Consider the following 20,937-nt stretch of genomic DNA (forward strand, 5'->3'; position numbering starts at 1 on the left):
GAGCAGGGACGTCCCAGCCTCCTCAAGAAGCAGGAGGCGGCAGCAGAGCAGGGACGTCCCAGCCTCCTCAAGAAGGGACGAGCGCCGCCAGCGGACAGGCCGGCATTCCTCCAGGCAACGGCATGCGACGAGGAGCCGATCCCGGCGCAGGTCCCGCAGCTCTAGAGATCGAGCACGGCGGGAGCGCTCACCGTCCCACCGCAGGAGACGCCGGTGACCAGGCAGCAGGGACAGGGTGGATCACTGTGCCTGTGAGAGGCAACGGAGCAGGTAACCCAGTCGAGGCCAGCAAAGCCACACGAGGTGCCCAGACTCAGCGGCCGATGGCTCCTCTGCCAGGCAGAGGTGGCAGAGAGGTGCAGGGATCCTCATCAGGGCCGAGCTCCAACAGCTGAACGAGAGGTCTCGGCCGTCTGGGGAGGAGCCGATACAGGCGCCGGTCCCGCAGCGCCGAGGGCAGAGCACGGCGGGAGCGGCAAAGAGGGAGGGATCGGGACGAGGAGCAAACCCTAAGATGCGAACCAGACATCCCATCTTCCTCCAGGAGAAAAGAGCGCCATCAGCAGAGAGGCCGCAACTCCTCCAGACAACGGCGCGCAGCGAGGAACCGACGCCGGCGGAGGGCACGCAGCCGCGCCTGGCGCAGGAACTGGTAGCACGCCCTACCAAGAAGGGCACCGCAAGGCTGGACCCTGTGGAGAGCCTGTTCCAGAGCTTGACCTCCCTCCAAATAAACGAGTTTTGTATTACGGTTAGCAAGAGGCGCCTGTATTTCAGTTCGTGCCATTGTCTCTTGTTGTAGAATCGTCGGTTTCGGTTGGAAAGGACCTTTAAAGCCCACCCAGTCCAACTCCCCTGCAAGGAGCAGGGACATCTCCAACCAGATCAGGTTGCTCAGAGCCCCGGCCAACCTGGCCTGGAACGTTTCCAGGGATGGGGCATCCATCACCTCTCTGGGCAACCTGGGCCAGTGCTCCACCACCCTCAGAGTAAAAACATTTCTTCTTCATATCCGGTCTGAATCTGCCTCCTCTTTTAAAACCAATACCCCTCGTCCTTTCACACCAGGCCCTGCTGAAGAGTCTCTCCTCATGTTTCCTGCAGCCCCCTTTAGGCACTGGAAAGCCGCTCTAGGATCTCCCCGGAGCCTCCTCTTCTCCAGGCTGAACAGCCCCAGCTCTCTCAGCCTGGCCTCATCCAACCCAAAGGCCCTTCCAACCCAAACTGTTCTATGATTCTACGATATGATGGTCAGAGTAGCCAACATTCTCCCTAACGCACACTCAGCACGTGGGACACCTCTTTTACCTATGGATATGTTTTCTGCTGGGTGGAAGAAGGCTGGTTGTTGCCGCGTGACGACAGACCGACCCACCCTGATCAACCTGCCCTACCAGGATCCCGTCCCGGGGAGAGAGACGCAGACACGGACGCCGCGGAGTCAGCTCTCCATTTACTGCTGCGTCACGTCGCTATATATACCCGTGCGCGCGCTACGCACGCGAACGCACCTGCCCCCTGCGCCCGTGCACCTATCCGCACCTAGCGCACGAATCGTTGCGGACCGCCCTTCCTGCGCACGTGCTGCCGTGTGGCTGCCCGCCCTCACTGCTGCCTCGCAAGGCCCCGTATCTCCCCCCTCTCTTTGCTCTTTGTAACTGTGCATCCTGCTGCGGAAGGGCTGGTACCTCTGCGTGAATATTCGCCTAGCGACTCCACATTTTCACTGGGGCATTTTCCAGTCCTGCCAGTATGGTATGAAGGCGGCTCAAGCTGTATGTTGCTATGGAAACAGGTGTCACATATGGGTTGCTCTCTTTAATATACTTGCGGCCCGTAAGCGGGGTTGTAATCCTAAGTGATTTGGATCTATCAAAGTGCTGCTGCAAATTATGCTTCACTTGTACTCGCTCAGCTGTTTCCATTCCTGAAGTTGTATTTAAGCACCTTGTCAGGGTTCCAATTTCTTCATCTGCATCCTCCCCTAGAAATATTCGCTCATGGAGATTTCCTGCTGACAAAACGTACTCCTCACAGGCCTTGGTGATGGCTTTGAAGCTATCTCCAAAGTTCCCACGATCTAGAAATCCAGTCAGAAAGCTTCCGAATATATGGCTTCCAAAAATGTTCCTTTATGCCTTTTGCTTCTAAAAGTAATCCATAACGTAACGAACAGAGTTTTTCAATGATGCAGGGAGGATAAGATGATACTTTCTAATTCTTACTATGAAAGCCTTCAAGTAGACCTTTATAGTTAGGATTCAGAAGTTCTTTATGGTTAGGACACTGGAGAGCATTTCCATGCACCAGATCCAAAGCACATAACAAGAGATGGTAGGAATTGACCAAGTCATCACTGACAACAGGAAAATTACCTTTTGCGTGAACAAACAGCACCCAACAAAACTAGAAAACTTCAGCCACTGTGCATGGTTGTCACCTCTGTTTCCTTCCTCTCTGTTGACGAGGTTGATCTTCTTGAGGATATCTGAACACGTCCTGAAAATGGGCTCATACTTAAAAATTACTGCAGAAACTGTAAAGTTTTTCTCTAATCTCTCAGTTCGTTCTCAAATTGGGAGGGTAGATTTGCCATGTCTTCCCATTTTTCTATCTTGTTAAAAAACTTGATCAAGCCTTGTTCCGAACAGCGCAAAATTCTGGTCAAAGATAAACAATTTCCCCCAGCTGTCCCCCTGCTCACAGTTGGAATTGCTTTTTTTTTTTTTTTTTTCCCCCCAAGTCACATCAGCTACCCCTTGGAGGGCGCAGTTCTTAGCAACAAAGCGCCGGCGGGCGGCGGGGTCGGGGCCCGGCAAGGACTCATCCGGACCCGAGGGGCCCGGCCCGCCTTTGGCCGGGTCAGACGAGGACGGCCGCCTCGCCAGCTCCTGGGCCAGCCCCCCCGAATTAACCGCCAGCCGGCGAATCTCTGTCAGCAAACGGTGCGCTACGTCCTCCCCCCGCTCCAGCGATGACCGCGGACCCACCGACGGGGGAACGGGACCCCTCTCCGGCCAGACCGAGGGCATGGTCGTGTCCTCAAGCGGGCCCTCGTAGGCCGGTGGCGCAGAGGGCAGAGGCCCCGCCAAGGTGGGCGTTACTGGAAAACCGGGCTCCCCCCCGAAGAACCAACGAGCCGCGGCGCCCCCTTTCCCCTCCGGGTAGGCGCTAGGACCCCGCTCCGCGTCCCGCGGCTGCTCGGGCGCCAGCTCGAGGCCCCCGCCTCCTACGGCTCCACGCCTCGCTGCCAGCCCCACCACCGGGGAGCCCGGGGTCGCCGCGCGACAACGGACCGACCCTCCCGGACCGACCCACCCTACCGGGATCCCGTCCCGGGGAGAGAGACGCGGGCACGGACGCCGCGGACGCACATCTCCATTTACTGCTGCGTCACCTCGCTATATATACCCGTGCGCGCGCTACGCACGCGAAGGCGCCCGCCCCCTGCGCCCGTGCACCTATCCGCGCCTAGCGCGCGAATCGTTGCGGACCGCCCTCCCTGCGCACGTGCCGCCGTGTGGCTGCCCGCCCTCGCCGCTGCCTCGCGGGGCCCCGTCACTGCGCGCGCTGCGATTCCTTTTGCGCTGCAAGAAATAATTGGGAAAAAAATAATAATAGAATTCAACAAATGTTGAAAAGCACTGGCTGGGCCCACAAGAATTGGGTTGTGAGCTCTGGAGTTGGTATTTCAAGGCAGGCAATCATCCTGTCTGTCCACAGCCTGGCCTGGTAGAGGCACTCTTTGCTCGATCCAGTTTATTTTTCTTCCACAGAAACCTCCCAATAGACCTGGAATTCACCCCGTTTTCCCGTTATCCTCAAAGTCAGGCTCTTGCTACCAAAGGCCCTCCTGGGGGGGCCACGCACATGAACAGAGCTATCATATTTAGTTTTCCCTGTATATATATTTTTCTTTAAATGCAAAAAACATCTATCTGGTACAAGCTGATGTTAGTTTACCTCCTGTTCTGGAAAATCCAGGGCAGCATCTTTGAGCATGGTGCTAGGGATCTGGAAATGCTGGATGCCTAAACGTGCACGCAACCGTTTCCCTAGGAAAGCCCTGGAAAGGTTTAGGTCACATTCTGCATGGTCCTGTGTTTGTGCCAAAGCTGTATTTTTGCTATTCTGGAATAACAGCGAGTAATAAAAGATCTGAACAATTTCTGCTGAAACAAACAAACAGAGTTCTTGGAAGAGCGCAAATAGGCTGAAAGAGTCTCAAGGAAGAGCGAGCACATTTGGCCAGCGCTGCTCCAAAAGAGTTCAGCTGTCCAAAAGCTGCGGCAGTCTGTGAACTTCGTGGGTCTTTACAAAAACCGGCACCTCTGCAAGGCTGGCGGAGTAATTCCTGAGGATGGTGCCTCCATCGAACACGCGAGCAGTGTTGGTGTCCATCCATAGGTGCCCTTCTCCAGGTAGGTAGATATCTCTCCACATCTGCCCTTTTTCTGTTATTGGGGCAACCAGGACCTGCAGTGGAAAAGAAAAAAAAAAAAAAGAGAGAGAGAAAAAGAAATTTAGCACGTGAAGGATTAGCCAGGACATAACGCTAGCTGCGCCAAGCAAACCATGAGGCTGAAGATGAAGAGACAAGCAAGCAGCCACGGAGCAGATCAGGGGGTCTGGCTCAGCAGCAAAGAGACATCCGCCCAGGCGAGCCGCAGAGGCCAAAGCTGGTACGCGCAAGGCTTCCTAAATTACAGTAAGATGATGCTGCGGCCTTCGTTTGACTGGGACTGGGATCGTCCCTGCCTGCAGTAGTCTCTAGAGTTCATCTGGCTCATATTTTGAAAAACCTGGACAGAAAAATCCCGTCAGTCCCTCTTAAACCCCATTTTTGGAGGGCCTGGTCAACAGCAAAGAGCATGTTTGAGGACTCATCCCCGCACCCCTTAGTGATGCTGCTTGGGCTGCCTGGCAGCATCGTCCCAGGGCGATGGTGTGGCGTTTGTCCACTTTGGGGGATGCTTTTGCACCCTCCTGGCCTTTATCAATACATTTGGCAGCAAAGCCTGGCTTCCCTGCCCCTTGCAGCATCCGCTGTCGCCAGGCAGATGGCACTGACAGGCAGTGATGCCGCGTCACAGCCACAAAACAGCAAATGACTTTTTTTTTTTTTAATATTTTTTTTTTCCCAAATCAGTGCAACTTGTCTCTTTGCTATAATATTTCAACATGCTTTGCTGGGAGGATTCAGCAGCGCTCAGCTCCGGTTCCCTTTCCCAGTAGTGGGCATTGGCTCATCAGCGATGCTGGAGTATGCCTGAGCAGTGTTCAGTCCCGCTTCCAGACCCCTAGGTCCAGGATTACAGCCACCCCGACCGCTGCAGTCCCGCACCACCACGCAGAAACCCGAAGGCATTGCTGTCCCATCTGCTCGAAGGGAGCAGATATTCTTTTCCCTTTGTAGTCAGCAAAAAACTGACACAGAACCGTCTTCTCGAGCACTCCTGCCAATTGGACAGGTACACTGTCCGGCCTGATTCAGGCTGAACGTGTGCTGCCCAGGGATCTGGACATAATGAAAGTACAAAGCACAGGCTGAAACCCAGATTTCAAAGCAGAGCTACCCTCCCAGCCCAGAGTTACCCTTGGAAAAGCCTGGGGTGTGACTCAGACACGGAGGGACTCGGCAACAGCCGGGAGCCGCGTTCATCAGCACCTGCGGCTTGCACTGAGGGCTGATGCTCCAAAGGTTTATCCCAGTGCCCCGACACTTGGTCCTGCCTCAGACCGCACCAGGACAGAACCACTCCCTGTATTTTCCGGTAGCTTATTGTTAATGATGCCCCAAATTGCACCCGAGTTGGTTTTTGGAGCACATTTCTATTCTTCCAGCTTCCAAAAGCCAGCTTGAAAGTCAAAACATCCCCTGTGGGGGCCATCCTGCTGCACACTCGGGCTATTTTTAAAACAATAATAAAAAACCCACAGGCAAGCTTTTTGCCAGCCTCACATCATGCTTCATCAGGAATGCTTGGCCCTGACAAGTTTACGGAGCAGACAGCGCACTTCACCGTATTTTAGGAGCTTTCAGCCAAGCCAAAGCTTTGCATCTCCCGGGGGAGAGGGTCCGAAGCTGCTCTGACCTTTTTTGTAACCCCCCTCCCCAAGTTGGTGGCGTTTTACTGGGAATCTTGCCTCGCTAACACAGCCCACATTCCTGCCCTGGCCAGTTCAATCTCGTGGGGGATTTTTCAGTCAGAGGTTTTGGGGAGGGAGCTAGGTTTTAGTTCGCTCAGGGTTATCGCTGCCACCACCATTACCGCCCAAGCACGTGCTCTGCTGCGCGTGGGGACCGCAGGCTCCCTCCAGCCTCCACGCTTGCACGGTGCCGGTCTGCAACGCGTTTGTGCCGAGGATTTGTATTTCAAAAACTTCCCACCCCATTATTTGAGCTCTCTGCTAAAGCGACTTTCTGCTGCTTCTTAAAAGGTAATGCCCTGCAGTGGAAGTTTCCTTTTAAAAGAAAATAAATTTATAAATTGAATGCACAGAATCTGTGGCAAGAAGCTCAAGCCTGGAAATCAGGTAAATCAGGAACTGCAACATTTGTTGGAGGCGGCAAGCAGAGCCTGGAAAAGCTAACTCTGCAGCGCGAGCTGCTGTTCTGTCAGAACCAGAAACAAACTTCTGTGGGTTGGGATTGTTTTAGGGAGACGATGCTCCATCATTAGCAGCATCCCCACGTAAAGACAGCCTAACGTGTTGCTGCAAAATGACTACAATAGTATGGACCAGGGATTATGCTTCTAGTGAAAAAATCTGTGGGAAAATCTGCCAGAGTCTTGAGCCGCTGGGATCCTGTACCCAGGTGGAGCAGGCGGCACAAACATAAAGTGATGCACAAAATAAAACGTCTCCTTACAAAAATGGGAGAATGAGGCACAGTTTTCTCTAAGAAAAGGCTTTTTCAGAAGGCCTGGATTGCCTTTCCAGGAGCTTTTTGATTTAAAGCAGCCGTACAACAACATTACACATCACGCCATCGTGTGCCGAGCGAACTCTTCCCGAGCGGCGGTGGGACAAGAGGGACGCGGCCGCAAAGAGGGCGACAGCAGGAGCTCCTCTCTGCACCAGCCACGGCCAAAGCATGTGGTTAGGATTGAAAAACCCCAAGCCACGGCTGGCGGGGCTCCCCAAGAGGGCACCTCCTGCTGCTCCGCGCTTACTGGGCGCTCTGGCTCCAAGTAAGGGGATTAACAGCCCAAAAAGAGGGGAGAAGTGAGCAATGCTGACCATCAGGAGGTGTCTTCCGGCAGAAAGGACTCAAAAATACCCTGATATTAAAAAAAAACAACAGAAAAAAAGTATTGTTGACTCTTCATTTGGAAGAGATTGCAAACCTGAAGGAGCCCGCAGGGTCCCATCGGCCCTTTGGTTTCACACACCTCTGTACGAGCGCGGTACCCGGGAAGGATGCAAGGAAGCGGATGGGCAAGCGCAAGGGGCACCCTGTTTGCCCCTAGTGACCCTTAAAAGGCACGCAGCCCCCACATTTCCTACCTCGTCGCCAATGAGAAATTCGTCCTCTACAGTAAAAGCGGCTGGGTCTGTGGGACTGAGCCACCACGCCGGCCGGAAGATGGGGGACCCCGAACGAAGCCATTCCTCGCTGTATTTTATGATGAGCGGCACAACGAAATCCCGGTGCCTCCGTATGCATTGCCGGGTCAGATTCACGACCTGCAGCGTGGGGGAAGGACGAGAAACCCGTGACAAGTCCTTCATCCGATAAACAGCAAAGCAAGTGGGGGAAAAAAATAAATTAAAAAATATTCCTTTTGGAAGAGAGATTACCAAATTGCCATGTCCTGATCTAGTTATGGCAGCTAACGAGGTTGCACATAGCCATGAGGTACAACGCCACAAAAACCTCACCTGAACTTCGCAGCAAAAATACTGCTGAGAGCGTGCGGCTGTCTGGTCGCTGGGGCAGGGAGTGGGATTTGGTGGGCGGCAAGAACAGGAGAGTGACTGTCAGCTTTCCTCACTAGGGATCTTAATGGCTTTCGGGGGTGTTTGTGGTACAAGGGACACGGCGTCCTCCTCCGCGGGGCTCGGGGTTACGTACCCAGGCATCGCAGCAGAGCCAGGGCGGCGTGCCGAAGGCCATGACGGGGAGAAACGTCACGATCTGCAGCCAGCGCACGTACAGCTCCGGGTCCCGCGGGGCGTCTGCGGCCAGGCTCCCTCCTGCCGGGGACAGGGAGCTGAGCGACGCTGCTCGAGGGCATCTCCTCGCCTGAGGAGTCCCTAAAGACCTGCTCTGCCTCCAGGCAGGACACATCGCCCCATCGAAAGGGAGCCGAATTCTCCCTACCCGTCTTTTTCTTCCTTCATCACCATCAGCAAATGCCAATCAGACACCCACCTCTGTCCGTTTTTGGACCAGACACGGTCCTAAAATCCTGGGGATGCTGTCTCAGGAGTTTCTAAGTTTTAGCAGAACATGGGGAAAAAGGGATTTCTCTCCTGAGAAGAAAAGCTTTGGGAAGATGCTGGCCTTCCCTGCCTCTTTGATGTGCAAAGACGAAGCATGCTGGGAATGCACTCCTGTGATTTGCATCCCTTCAAATTCATAGTGGGAAGTGGTGGAGGAGGAGAGCATCCCTAAGGAATTCGTCAGAAACGTGCAGTGGAAGTGGAAGGGGGCTCCAGTTCCCCTCTGGCACACCAGGAAGGGGCTTGGGAAGGGCAGGGGAGGATGGGATGGGGAAGGGGTGATGGAACCCTTGGGGCTAGATCTTCACCGGGAGCCATCACTCTGAAAACCTGGAGCAGCTTCCCCTGGAAATGGCACAAAACCCCGCCACGCCGAGGGCCCACCCCCGCCATCCACAAAGCCCGTGTCCTGCAGAGGCGTTTCCCGTCCCGAGCGGCCCCCGCGCGCCATTGCGCTGCCGGAGCCGTGGAGGAACGGCGCGGTGGGCCATCGCCCCCGCAGCAAACACCACACGCCGCGGCCCGCTCCGTGCCGGGGGGTCTGCTCGCTCCTCCGGCTCGGCTGAAATAGTGGGTTCAGCAGCGCTTTGGGGAGGGAGCTGGCGTGCTGTGGTTGCCCAAGCCTTGTTTTCTAAGGAATACTGGCTAAAAATAGAGACGGAACTGAAAAATTGCTCAACAGCCCCCTTTTGGGGACCGTCTTTGCAGCTCTGCTCTCTGACGCTTCACGTGCGGGCTCTGCACGTTTGGGGCGTGCTTTAAACACAGATCGCCCAGCCAGCTCCAGGACAGGGGAAACTGAGCCGCGTGGCCCCGCTGAAAGGATTCTCTCTCCCTCTCTCGCTTTTATTTAAGGGTCTCTCGAGCCATTGTGCTCTGGAGCAGAAATGCAAACGTGGAGCGGGGCTGCGGGTGTTTCAGGAACGCCGGTGTCCCAGCCAGGAGCCCGGGCGCGTGGTTTCCCGGCTGTGGGCTCCCCCCTTGCTTTTGCTGGAGGGTTTCAGCTCAGGCAGAGCCGCGAGAGCGGCGAGCTGCCCTCCGCCTGCGGGTGAGGAGCTCTGCGGAGGGCGTCCCCAGAGACCTGCCTGCTTCGGGGCTGCCTGTTAACATTTACAGCGTGTTTCTGTGTTTTCCATTCCTCAGCCCATTCCCTAGTAACGTCCAACCCAACCTTCCGCTGTGCGGACTTGATTGGGTACCGGGAAAAAGGATTTCATGAGGCACACCTGAGCCAGGGGGTGCAAACACACCTCTCGTCCTCCGCTGCCGCAAAAATCTCTGCGGAAAAGCCAGAAACAGGGGAAAAGCAGAAAATAAGTTCTTACCTACTGCGTCAGGGATGAAGAAGTTGTAGCCGAGGAGGCTGTAGTGCAGCACGGAGGGAATCACCCCCTTCAGACCGGCGTGGCTCCAGTCCGCGCGCAGCGGGCTCATCTGGACAAAGAGCGGTAGGTGACTGGATCTGGGGGAACAGGCACAAAGCCAGCGGTTTTAGACGGCTCGTAGGGTGCCCTGCTGTCTCAGCAGCCGGTGCAGTCAGATAGGGGTTTCTCCAACCACTTGGCATCTCCAACAGCACCCTCAGCCCCAGGTCCGTGCGGCTCCCCAGACCCAAAGCACCGACCACCTCGTGACACGGATGGCCCAGAGGGCATGTTCTGCAGGGAGGATTTCTCCTCCTGGCTTTCCTTCGCGTTCATCTGTTTTGCATTGAGCAGCTGTCATTCCTGACAGCGGTCTTGTCTGTCTGGCAGAGGAAAACATTGTTTTCCCCATGATTTGTATAACTTTTTTTCCCAGTAGCATTTCTGTGCCTGAGGCTTACTTGGGGGAGTGGAGGGTAAGCCCTAAAGCAGCCTGGTGCATTTCTGGTGGCCAAAAAGGATCTGATCTGCACCCTCATGATGAGCTTCAGCTTGAAAAATGGTCTGGAGCTCAGCTAACCGAGGGTTGTGGGTTGGTTTTATTTTCAGTCTGAGCCCTGCACCCGTTTGCTGACGCCCTGAAGGTCTCCCAGGGACACTTGTTCATCTCAGGAGGTGGCAAGGCTGACACGGGGGCTTCTGAAATGTTTCTGGGGTGGAACTGCCCCCAGGAAAGGTGCAGTCCTGAACAGGCTAAAAAGGGTTAGAAGACGAGCTATTTTCCAACGTTCTGCTTTTGCAGAGGCTAAGAGCCCGACTAGATGAGCTCCAGACCATTTTTCAAGCTAAAGCTCATCGTGAGGGTCCACAGCAGCTGCCAGCTGGTCACCCCCCGGGCATGTGAAACTTTGTTTTTCTTTGAAAAGGAACCATTCTGAAGTTGTCTTCTCAGGCGATTTACCAGCAATGCCTCGCCCAAAACATGAAATAAGTAATTTTGCAAACAGCTTGCATATCCCTTCCCATTTGCCAAACCTAAAAATAATAGGAAAAATGAGAAGTGATAGCTTTTGGTGCCTTTAGTCGAAGGGCCCACGAGGCACGTCACGACTGCTAATTAATAAGTTAACTCTCCTGTGGGCTACGCAAGCACGACAAGTCAGAAAACTGCCGTTGTTTGGCACCGCGAGCCGTTACCAAGGCGGGGATTCGGCCAAGGCTCCGGGTTCACCCTCTGCCCTCCCGCAGAAGGGAGCCACCTGGAGCTTGAATGGCCCTAAGGGACAAGATACATTTTTGTTGCATCTGCCATTAATGCACGTGAGCATTTTAATGCTCTGAGATGTTAAAAAAAAAATTAAAACACTCCAAAACAGAGAGGAAGGAGATGCGAGAGCGACCCCTCCATGCACGTTGTCCTAGACCACCCCCACCCTGCGTCCCCGGGTGCCACGCGGCGCCTTGGCATCCCAAGGGCGCATTTAAAGCGTCACCTTGACCCCCTCCCAGGCAGCTCCCGCAGCCGTCGGCCCCAGCAAAGCATCCTCTCCTTGGCACCCACCTGGCACCAGCGCTGATGACGGTGGCGTTTCCCAGCGTGGCCAGCGCCGCCGCCAGCGTCTCGGCGTACCGGTCGCCCGCCAGCTCGGCGGGAGGTGGGACGCCTTGCTCCAGGAAGGTGTTGCCCTCAGCGCCCTCGAAGGCCACGTACGCGGCCCCCAGCGCCTGCTGCAGGCGCCGGGCACGTGCCAGGTACCAGCTCAGCGCCGCCTCGCTGGTGACGTTCAGGCGGGCGCAGAGCCGCCCCTTCCACGTGGTCAGCAGCGGGACCTGCGGCAGAGGAGCGCAATTCCTGTCAGATCCATGAAATATCCCCCCAACCCCGAGGTGCCAGATGGGGGGATGCCTGCTCTGCCCCGTCCCGCCCCACCGCAATTTGCACCATCATGGTGCAACGCATGGAGGTGTAAAAACCCCTCCCAACGTCCCCAAAAATCACTGAGCTGATGGCCTGTCGTTAAAATGACCCCAAAAAAGGGAATCAGAGATTTTCTGGACACTGTCAGCTGTTAGAAATGTCTTATTGGAGGGGAAATTTGAAAGCTGCTTCCTCACGGAAGAGGAGGAAAGCGGCTTCCCCAGCACCGCTTTGCCCCCAGCGCAGGGGGAGCGGGCTGTGCCCCTCCGCGGGTATTTGTTCAGCTTTAGCTCTGACTCTCGGTCGGGCAGCAGGTTTGGGGGTTGCGTACCGAGCGGCCCCCGAGCCGGGGCGGCAGGCTCAGCCAGCGGCTGGCCGCCTCGCCGTCGCGCAGCGAGCGCAGGAAGAGCGGGGAGGCGATGCTGGCGTACGGGGACAGCGTGATGGAGAGCCGCAGCGGGGCGACCAGGGCAGGGTCCCAGGCGGGGGCCGAGTCGTGCCTCTTCCTCCGCTCCGAGGGCGCACGGTCCTGCGGGACGGGAGAGGTGGAAAAAGGCGAATTGTAGGAGCGGCAAAGCCACCAAGTGCCAACCGCTCGGCATCACCGTCTGCGCGGGGTGAAGCTCCAAGCCGAGCGTCCCTTCCCGGGGAGAGGAGGCTCCAGCGCACGGACACAGCCCCTACCCCACAGAACGGGGGCATTTCCGTATTGCGCGTAGAGATTTAGCTGTGCTGACAGCCGCACCAGCAGCAGCTCTCCATTTGCCTTCCAAGCCCAAAGGCCGGCAGGACAGGACGTACCGCGGCGGTGAGGACAGCGGTGCAGCGCTCCCCCAGGGCCAGGACCCCCTCCTGAAGACGATGCCGCTTCAGTCTCTTGGCCAGTGACCTCAAACCTCGTTTTATTTTGGCCGCCGAACCCGCCGGGCCATGATAGTGCCAGATGGGAGACCTGCGAGGCGGAAGGAGCTGGGGGCGCTCGCACCGAGATGCTCGGAGCAGTGACCGGGACAAGGGCTTGGAAAGGAATCCCGCAGTGGGGAGGAAGGATCATCTTACCCCAGGAGGGCCGTATCCGGCAGCGCCCGTGCCTGCCCCGCAAGCTGGCTGCCCGCGTGCCGGTGGGCGGCCGTGACGTTGGCGCTGACGCAGAGGAGGTAGCGCAGGGGCGCGGCGGCTCTCCCCGCCGGCGTGCCCAGGCAGAAGTGCTTATTGCTCTCCAGCGAGAGGAAGAGGGGCACGTCAGGCGCCACCGTCACCGTCACTCCTTTGGGGAGAGAAGAGGGAAACGGCGTCTCAGCAAGCGCCCAGCTCCTCTTGCTCCTTGCATCGGCGGCCAGAGGACAGGGATGCGCGGGGCAGGGCCTCCCTGGTACCGGGACCTCCCAGACCGATCCCGGCCACAGAGCCGGCCATGCAAGCAAATCCTCGCTCTCTGCTTCTGCTGCTCCCTTTCAACCTCCACAGTGCCCCTCAGGGCTGAATTTGCTCTGTTTTTTGCCTTTTTGCCCTGCGTTCAGCTTCGGCAGCGGCTTCAGCTCCACCCATGCAGGGCAGCTGCAGCCCAATTGATTAATTTGGGGGAATAGCTGAAGTTTGGCGTTCTGCAGAACAAACCAGACATCCACCCCAGAATGACGTCCGCCACTAAACACACGCTGGCGTCCGGCGTCCCGTAGCAGTGCCAGGGACCCATGAGCTCGGGAGGAGGCCACTCGAGCGGAGCTGGAGGATGCGGCAACGGACACAGATTGCTGCTTAAAAAGGATCACCTGTTGAGCCCAAGAAGTATCTCTCCAGAACAGGCCCGTAGCTGGCGGGGTTTTTGCCGAAGTCGCCGCTGACGAAGGGCTGCGCGTGGCTCTCCGCGGCGTTGAGCGGCCAGCGCTGGGCGCGGATGCTGGCCCCGCCGTACCAGGAGACGTTGGCCATGGAGAAGCAATCCTGCAGCCAAGAGAGCTTTGTCAGAGGGTGGGAAACGCCTCAGGCGCAGGGACACACACCAACCATTGTACTTGAAGAGGCAGAACCCCTGCGTGCTGTTCCAGCGCTGTCGGAGCAGCCGTGGGACAGGTCTTTTTCCCAGGGAGAAAAATCCCAGCCCCATGGCATTTAGGTGCTTGATGCAAAAAGCAGTGGGTGCTGACTCTGCTTTCCACATCTGAGCTGGTGGAAGATACTCAGGGTTAGGTTTTTCCTCTGCAAGAGCAACAGCTGGGCTCCCAGGTATTTAAAAAAAAAAAAAAAAAAAAGCTGAAATTCTGCATCACTGCTTGATTTCTCAGCCTGCAGTTTGTTAAAGTTATCAAATGGTGTAAGAGTAGGAGGAGAAAAAAACTGGCAAGAGTGAGAAGTGCAAGTTCTGGGCTTGCACTTCTGACTCTCGACACGAGCGACGGTGGAGGCGGAGAACGCCGGGCAGCGGCTTTGAAGTGCAGCGACAGCGCTTTCACAAACTCAGCTTGGAAAAAATATTTTAAAAAACCAAAGTGAAACCTTTCCTAGCTGCTTTTGGCGGTGTTTCTGGGGTGAGTCACAACCCGCATCTGCGGCTCTCCCCGCCCGCGTGCGCGCGGGGAAGTGCCAGCCCCGTCGTGAGCGTTCCTCTCAGTCGCACCGCGGCGTCCCCAGGCACCTTCGCTGCTCTCTCCCGGGGCAAAGCCGCTCTTCCCGAGGGCTGACGATAAACAGGACTTCCCTCGGTGGGACTGAACAGGTTTGGGATTTTGGGGCAATTCTCGTGGGGCAGAGGAGCAAGGAGCCGTCTCCAAAAGCCACTGGTCCCGGGGGACAGCCCCGTCCTTGCCCTGCCTCCTTTCAGGAACCATCGGTTTTCCCTGCAAAGCCGCTAAAACTTCCCCCTCTCTGCCAAAGCGGGGGATCAGCAGGACTTAGCATCCCGCGTGACTTCCCACGCGGGGCCGGGCTTCCCCGAAAGCCCGGGGATTTGGGGCTGCGGCGGGAGGCTGGGACCCGTCGGACCTCCCAGCTCAGCACAACGCGCCCCTGTCCCAGGGTGGATAGGGAACCCTGGGCTCGTTTCGGCCGCGGGAGCAGCGCGAGGCGAGGTCTCGGCGAGGCGATGTGAATTATTAACGTGGAAACCCTGGAGCCTTGGAAGAGCTGTACCGGGTGTCAGCTGAACCAGTTACACCAGCTGGGAAAGGGGGAAAAGCCTGGTCTTAACTCTTAGATTTCACTGGATCGTATTTTCCAATAGTTCATGTTTGGGGGTTTTTTGTTTGTTTGGGTTTGGGTTTTTTTTTTCTTAAAGTGGGGAAGAAAGCCCTGTTCTATCTTCCTTGTCCCCCCAGCTGCCCCAAACCGATGCCAGCAAAGGAAAACCAGCCCCACACACAGCCATTGCGTTCAGGTGACACCTTCCACCAGCCCAAAACAGCATCAACCGGTGGTTTGCACTAAAGGGGAAAAACCCCCTGTCCCCACCAGACCCTGCCCTGCTCCCTTCTCCATCCCGAGGGCTCCGCACACCAGGGCACTGCGCTCCGACGAGGATTTTCCTTCCCCTCCCCAAGGCTCGTTTTCAGAGTCTGCTTTTAGTTAACCGGGGAGAAAACTGGGAAGGATTACAAACAAAAAAAACAAAAAAAGCCCCCATAAGCTTTCGCAGCAGCGGCAGGGATCAGCCCGTCCCGAGGGAGCTGCCGCATTGTGTCAGCGGTTGGCAGGCACCTCTCGGCGCTGCGTCTCGCGCCAGCATTGTGATTTTCGGCAGTTATTTACTCTGTCTCTCTATAAACACCGCTCTCCCACCCCGGGGTTACCAGCGCCGCACGGGGAGAGGGCGGCCGCAGCCCCTCGCTGTTTTGGGGGCTCAGCGTCAGGGCACGAGGCTCCCAGAGGGGCCCTTCCCGTCCGCAACCCTCCAGCTGCTGGAGGCTGTGGGAGATGGGGGGCCCCCAGCCGCGGGAGATGGGGGGCCCCCAGCCGCGGGGCAGCCCCGGAACCGTGCTGGGAAATTGTGTGTTCGGCCCAGATCTTCCCCGCTTCGCCTCGTTTTACCCCAAGGCCCCGGCTCAGAGAAGACGCCCGTTACCTTCAGCATCACGTCGGGGCGCAGCGGGGTCCAGTGGACGCCATAGCACTCGGTGGCGGGGGCTGGCGGGGGCTCGAGGGAGAGCCGGAGCTCGGCGTCCTCCTCCCAGGTGTAGCAGAACTGCCCGCCGTCATGCCAGCAGCGGTCCCGCGGCGGAGGCGGCTCGGCGGCCGGCACGCCGCCCACCGCGATCGCCGCCACCGTCCGCCCGGCCGGCAGCGCCCGCAGGAGCAGGGCACCCCGCCAGCGCTCCCACAGCATCCCACCTGCCCGGCCCCGCAGCACCCACTCCTCCGGCGACTGCTCCAGCGCCTGCCAGGAGATGATACCGATGGTCATGGCAAAGAAGATGGCCACGCCGAGGCAGCCGACGGCGCCTTTCCAGGGCTCTGTCATCTCCCTGAAGCCCAAGGTCCACGTGGCCTCGGGGATTTGGCCGGTGGGGCGGGCGGGTGGCATGGCGCGACAGCGGGGCGATGCGCCAGCTTCTCTCCCTCTCCCCTCCCGCAGCAGCACGAGAAAGGAAGCTCTCTTCTTGGGTTGCTCCAAAAGAATATTAAAAAAAAAAAAAAAAGTTCTAAAAGAGTTAACCCACAGCGCTTTTCTCCTTGCAGCGATCCGAAGGGAAGAGAAACCCCCTTTGCAGCCTCCTCTGCTCGCGGCAGCACAGCGAGTCGCGCTCGCAGGCTCGGTGCCGGCTGCGACGGCGGCTCGACGGCCAAACCCCGGCTTGGGTGTCAGCTCAGCCCCTTGGCACAGCCGGCGGCGCGGGGCTGGAGGCGTATGCGGGGCCGGACGCGTGCGCCGGACGGGGCAGCAGCTGCCGGCAGCAGGGCAGCGCCCGACGCCCCGCGGGGTTTCGCTCCACGAGGCGGCACGGCCTCTCTCCTCGGTTGCGAAGCGGCAGGGGTGGTGAGAGAAAGAGGTGGGGAGCACACCACGAGTTTTCCAGCTGTTAAAGTATTCGATCGGTGCGCAGAGCAAAAATTACCGGTGAGCACGGTCCCACCTGCGGCGATGACCCCACGGGGTCTTCTCCCTCGGGGCAGCTCAGAAGGGGCGGCGGCAGCCCCGAAAAGCCTCTCTGGGGACCGAGCGCTCAGGCCCCGATGGTTTTTCTGCTGGCGGGCTGGGCAGTGGGTTTCTCTCCTCCTTCCCCGGGCAGATTTTCCTCCCGGCCGCATCGGAGACCTGGAGCCGCAGCAACCTGAGCCAGAACGAGCCAGGAGCGATACCCGAGACGGGACACGGCTGGCTCCCTCCCATCCCGCTCTGCTGCGGGCATCCTCAGGTGGCTGCACTGGAGACAGAGGTAGGGAATTTTAAAAATATCTTTAAAAAGCATTTATTTATACAGGAGTAATTTTTTTTTGTGAAGGCATTGAGGTGGCTCTGCTTGAGCCCTTACTACACACGTGCGAATCCACACCTGAGGAAGCCGTGGCAGCGCTAAGCATCCCTGCTTTGGCTTTTTTGTTTGTTTTGTTGTTATTTTTATTACTACTGTTGTTATATTTTGGAGGATTTTCTCCACCGTTTCTACCTCACGCTGTGAGCTGTTGGGGCCCCTTCGGGACGTCCCCAGGGCTGCAGGAAGGGGTGCTGCTGGCACCCAAAAAGCAGAGCACCCTCACAGAGGCAAGCGGCTGGCTGGGACCGTTGCAACCCCCACCAGTGCAGAAAACTCCGGAAATCTGGGATTTCCACCACCGTTTCCATGTCCCACAGGCTCAGTGCCCCCCTGCCTGCCGGCGACCAGGGAAGACCTGGGTTTTGCAGGCAGCATTCCAACCCGCTGGCTGCCACGCTATTAAAAATACATTAAAAATTGAGATTCCCCAGAGTTTCCCCATTCTGCACCCAGGCGAAACCCTGACAGCGCCAGCCCTGCGCCCGAAGACAGAAGCACTGCTCACCCCAGGAGATGCTGCTCTTTGGGAGGGTCTCAGGACGGCCAAACCCACTGGGAAAATCCTCGGCCGCGGCCCCGGCGAGCCCCTGGAAGGGCCTTTCCCACGGACGCCTCCGGGATTCATTTTTCTTTGGGACGGGGCTGCGGCCCCCGGAGCAGCAGGCGAGTTTATTCCCCGGCCCTGCGCGGGCAGCGGCAGCTGGGGATGCAGCGCAGCCCTGACAGTTCAGAAGCGCTGAGGAGGGAGCGGCAGTTCCCCGTTCCTTGCCCCGAAAGGGGCCGGGGGCAGCCCGCGGGGGTGTTTGGCAGCGGCCGAAGGCAAAGCTCCGTCACACGGCGCCCGCAGGACGGCGAGGCGCTGCCGGAGAGGATTAGAGAAACAGGGGACGGCGAGCGCGGCGGTGGGGGCTGCACCCGCGTGGGACCCTGGGAAGTGGGGGGATTTTAAAAAGCTTTTCTTAAAAAGCAGCTCAAATCCCTTCCTTGCGCCCCTGGGAAAATCCCGCCAGCGCTTTCAGCGACTCGACGCTTGGCCGAGGCGGCGGCTGCCCCCGCCGGCTCTGCATGTAGGTGTCTGTGGGGGGATGTGGGGCCGAGCCCTTCCCCACCCTCCCATATCCGATTTTTTGGGGCGGAGGAGTTGTTTTGGCAGTTTTCCTGCCCGTCAGAAACCGTCGCACAGCCCAGCTTCCAGGAGCAGCGTGAAGCCCCGCTTCGCCTCCAGCACTCTTCCTCCAGCTGCCAAGAAAAACCACTTCTCCCTGACCGGCTGCAGGAGGAAAAGATTTTGGGGCAGTTTGCCTGGTTTCCAGCAAGCCGACCTGCCCCTTCTCTTGCACAGGTGTGGTTTTTTGGGGTTTGGTTTGGGTTTTTTTGTGGGTTTTTTTTTTCCTGTGTGTTACAGTTTACCTCCTCTGCGAAATGGGCATCTTTCCCCCTTCCTGACTTTGCGGGTCTGAAAAGACGTCGCGTTCCCCATTTTACGGCTTCCCTCGCAGCACGCCCCGTCCATTGCAGGCAGCACCCCCTCTAAAATCCGACCGTCCCCTTTCGGGCTGGCTGGAAAACCGGAGCTCTGTCCACACGTGCGAGTGGAGGGGACAGGCACAGGGCCCCTGGGGAGGACCAGCCCTCACCATCAATATTCAATATTTTCCTACAGACCCAAAGCGCCGCAGCTTCCCAGCGGTACGCCCAGCCTGTACTGGGGATGCTTGGTGGTTTGGGTGGGTTTTAATAATATTTAAAAGAAAGAGGGGAAAAAAAAACCAAACATGCGGTTTGGCCAAGAACAAAAGAGAAGGGGTGGGAGCAGCAAAGCGCCTGCAGGACTTGGCGTCTCCCCTCGCTTTTCCTAGGGGGGAGCAGCCTCATCCCCCGGCCCTGGCCCAGCTCTCGCTGCGGGGATGGATCCTACCTTACCTTAAAAGCCTACGCCCAGAAAAAAAAAAAATCTTCTTTCTTTTTTCCCCCCATGATCTGTAGAAGCCAGGAGATGCAGCGATGAGCGGAAGCAGGTTGACAGCGGGGATGTACCCATCCTGCCCTCGCCTCCACCGCGTTACTGACCTGTGGTTCATCTGCTGCTTCCCGGCCTGGAGGGGCAACCCCAGGATCCCAGCCGGGAACAAGCCGGGGACGCGCTGCGGCGGGCGCTTTCCTTTAGGTTTTCTCCCCGTTGCAGTTCCCAGCCTTTCCTTTCAGGGCCAGCAAAAGCCTTCGGCTGTGGGGAAGCTCTCCGTGCCTTACAGAGCCTCGTGCTCATTATTAGAGCTAAGTTGCTGAGTAGGTTTTTTTAAGAAAAAAAAAAAAATTAAAAAGGAGGAAAGAAATGTGATGTCACTCCCCAAACCCCAAAATCTCAGCCCCAGATTTCCCCCTGAAAGCAGTCTCGAATTTCCATCAACTGCCCCGGCAAAGACTGATATTTAGGGGACACCCAGGGTGGAGACCCTCGGAGGGGCAGCGGCCGAGCCCACGTGCCCGCCGTGCTCGCGTGGCACAAAACTGGCCTAAACCGGCTAATTTGGGAGAGGGGAGCCTGCCGCGCAGAGGAACCCCACCTTTACCGGGCACTCCTCCTCCTGGGTCGGGCATCTTAAAGCCAGGAAACATTGCAACAGCCAGATAATCTCAATTTTTCTGCTCCGAGCTTAAATCAGAGCAGTTCAGAGAGGAGAAGCTGCACTTGGTCTGGGTGTTTTAAGACCGGCGCCCGCTGGGGAGATGGCACTGGCAGCTCCGCTCTCCCCGTCGCCCCCAGAACGCATTTGGGGCTGCAGCAAGGCCAGCCCCCACGCCGCTCCTCCAGCCTAAGCCTTCAAAAAGCCCCAAACCCTCCACTTTTCACCAAAAACCGCGCAGCAGTCCGAAGGTTGATAGCAAAGGCTGCAGCTGCCAAGAGAAAGCAGCCCCCGCCCCGGCTCGTTCCGTGCCCCTCGCCAGCCTGGCCGTCCTCGCTCCGGGGCGGTTTAACCTTTCCCAGCGAGGCTTGGCCTGCCGGAGTGCAGCCCCAGAGCCCGCAGCTGGCTTGGTTTTTAAGGGAGCTCCCCAAAAGCACGCGTGGTGCCTGCGCAGAGGAGCGGGTACTGCGCAGGAGGGCTCAACCCAGGCGCGACGTAAGGAGAGGGAAAAAAACCGAAACAAAGCAAGTTGTAAAGTTATCCATACTGCCCTCAGCCCACACCATACGCGTACACCGGGCTTTCCAGCGAGGGCGCTTGCAGACAGGTAAGGGGAGGCAGTTCGGAGGTTTGGGAGCAGCAGGCGGGGATGCTTTGGGGCAGGACGTCTCCGCTTCCTTCACCTCTCCACGCTTCCAGAAACCCAGCACGCAGATCCGCAGCCCACGCGCCCGCCAAATTACATCACTGCCCTGGAGATGCCCTTTGGGCGCTGAGGCCGAAACACCTCAGCTTCTCCCCGCGGAGCCGAGCCGCCACAGCCCAGCCGCGGGGCTGGAAGGACGGGGGGCTCCAGGGGCAGGGTGACACCTGCGTATCCCTGGAGCGGGGGCACTTCCCAGCGACACACGGAGCGTGTTTTGTTTTTGGAGGTCTCCAAGGCAAACCAAACTGCAGCCCTCGCTCCACATGCTCCCGGCGTACACCCCAAACGTGCCCCCAAAGGCTGTTTTAGTGCCCCTCTCAGCAAAGGGGGGGCTGCAGGTCATCCGTCCCCACGGACCAAGCACCTCCAAGGGACGGCAAACAGGGGCCTGGCTTTAACGAACCTC

At 57.8% G+C, this 20,937-nt stretch overlaps 1 protein-coding gene and 1 pseudogene across 1 annotated transcript; both read right to left on the bottom strand.

The window, feature by feature from the left end:
* Positions 1-1,706: 1,706 nt before the first annotated feature.
* On the bottom strand, positions 1,707-3,032 carry LOC104479236 (retinoblastoma-like protein 2; annotated as a pseudogene).
* Positions 3,033-4,099: 1,067 nt separating this feature from the next.
* Positions 4,100-16,249, bottom strand: LOC147600693 (SITS-binding protein-like). Its single transcript, XM_086749538.1, has 10 exons — positions 15,791-16,249; positions 13,506-13,677; positions 12,793-13,000; positions 12,535-12,685; positions 12,065-12,262; positions 11,377-11,645; positions 9,777-9,913; positions 8,081-8,202; positions 7,513-7,692; positions 4,100-4,476 (listed from the first exon to the last, which is right to left on the bottom strand). Exons 1-10 carry the CDS (start codon positions 16,247-16,249, stop codon positions 4,270-4,272), a joined length of 2,103 nt encoding a protein of 700 aa, XP_086605664.1. The 3' UTR covers positions 4,100-4,269.
* Positions 16,250-20,937: the final 4,688 nt, after the last annotated feature.

The sequence above is a fragment of the Chlamydotis macqueenii genome, chromosome 5 (genome assembly GCF_036417535.1).
Source record: "Chlamydotis macqueenii isolate bChlMac1 chromosome 5, bChlMac1.mat, whole genome shotgun sequence".
NCBI classification, from domain to species: Eukaryota; Metazoa; Chordata; class Aves; order Otidiformes; family Otididae; genus Chlamydotis; species Chlamydotis macqueenii.

Bases quoted from the DNA above. Each gene is read 5' to 3' on its own strand.
- LOC147600693 (XM_086749538.1), bottom strand. From the start codon at position 16,249: ATGCCACCCGCCCGCCCCACCGGCCAAATCCCCGAGGCCACGTGGACC. The intron at 13,001-13,505 runs GTGATCCTTTTT...CTCTCCCCAAAG, and splicing joins ATACTTCTTGGGCTCAACAG to GAGTGACGGTGACGGTGGCG. The intron at 8,203-9,776 runs GTAAGAACTTAT...TGTCCCCGGCAG, and splicing joins CTTCATCCCTGACGCAGTAG to GAGGGAGCCTGGCCGCAGAC.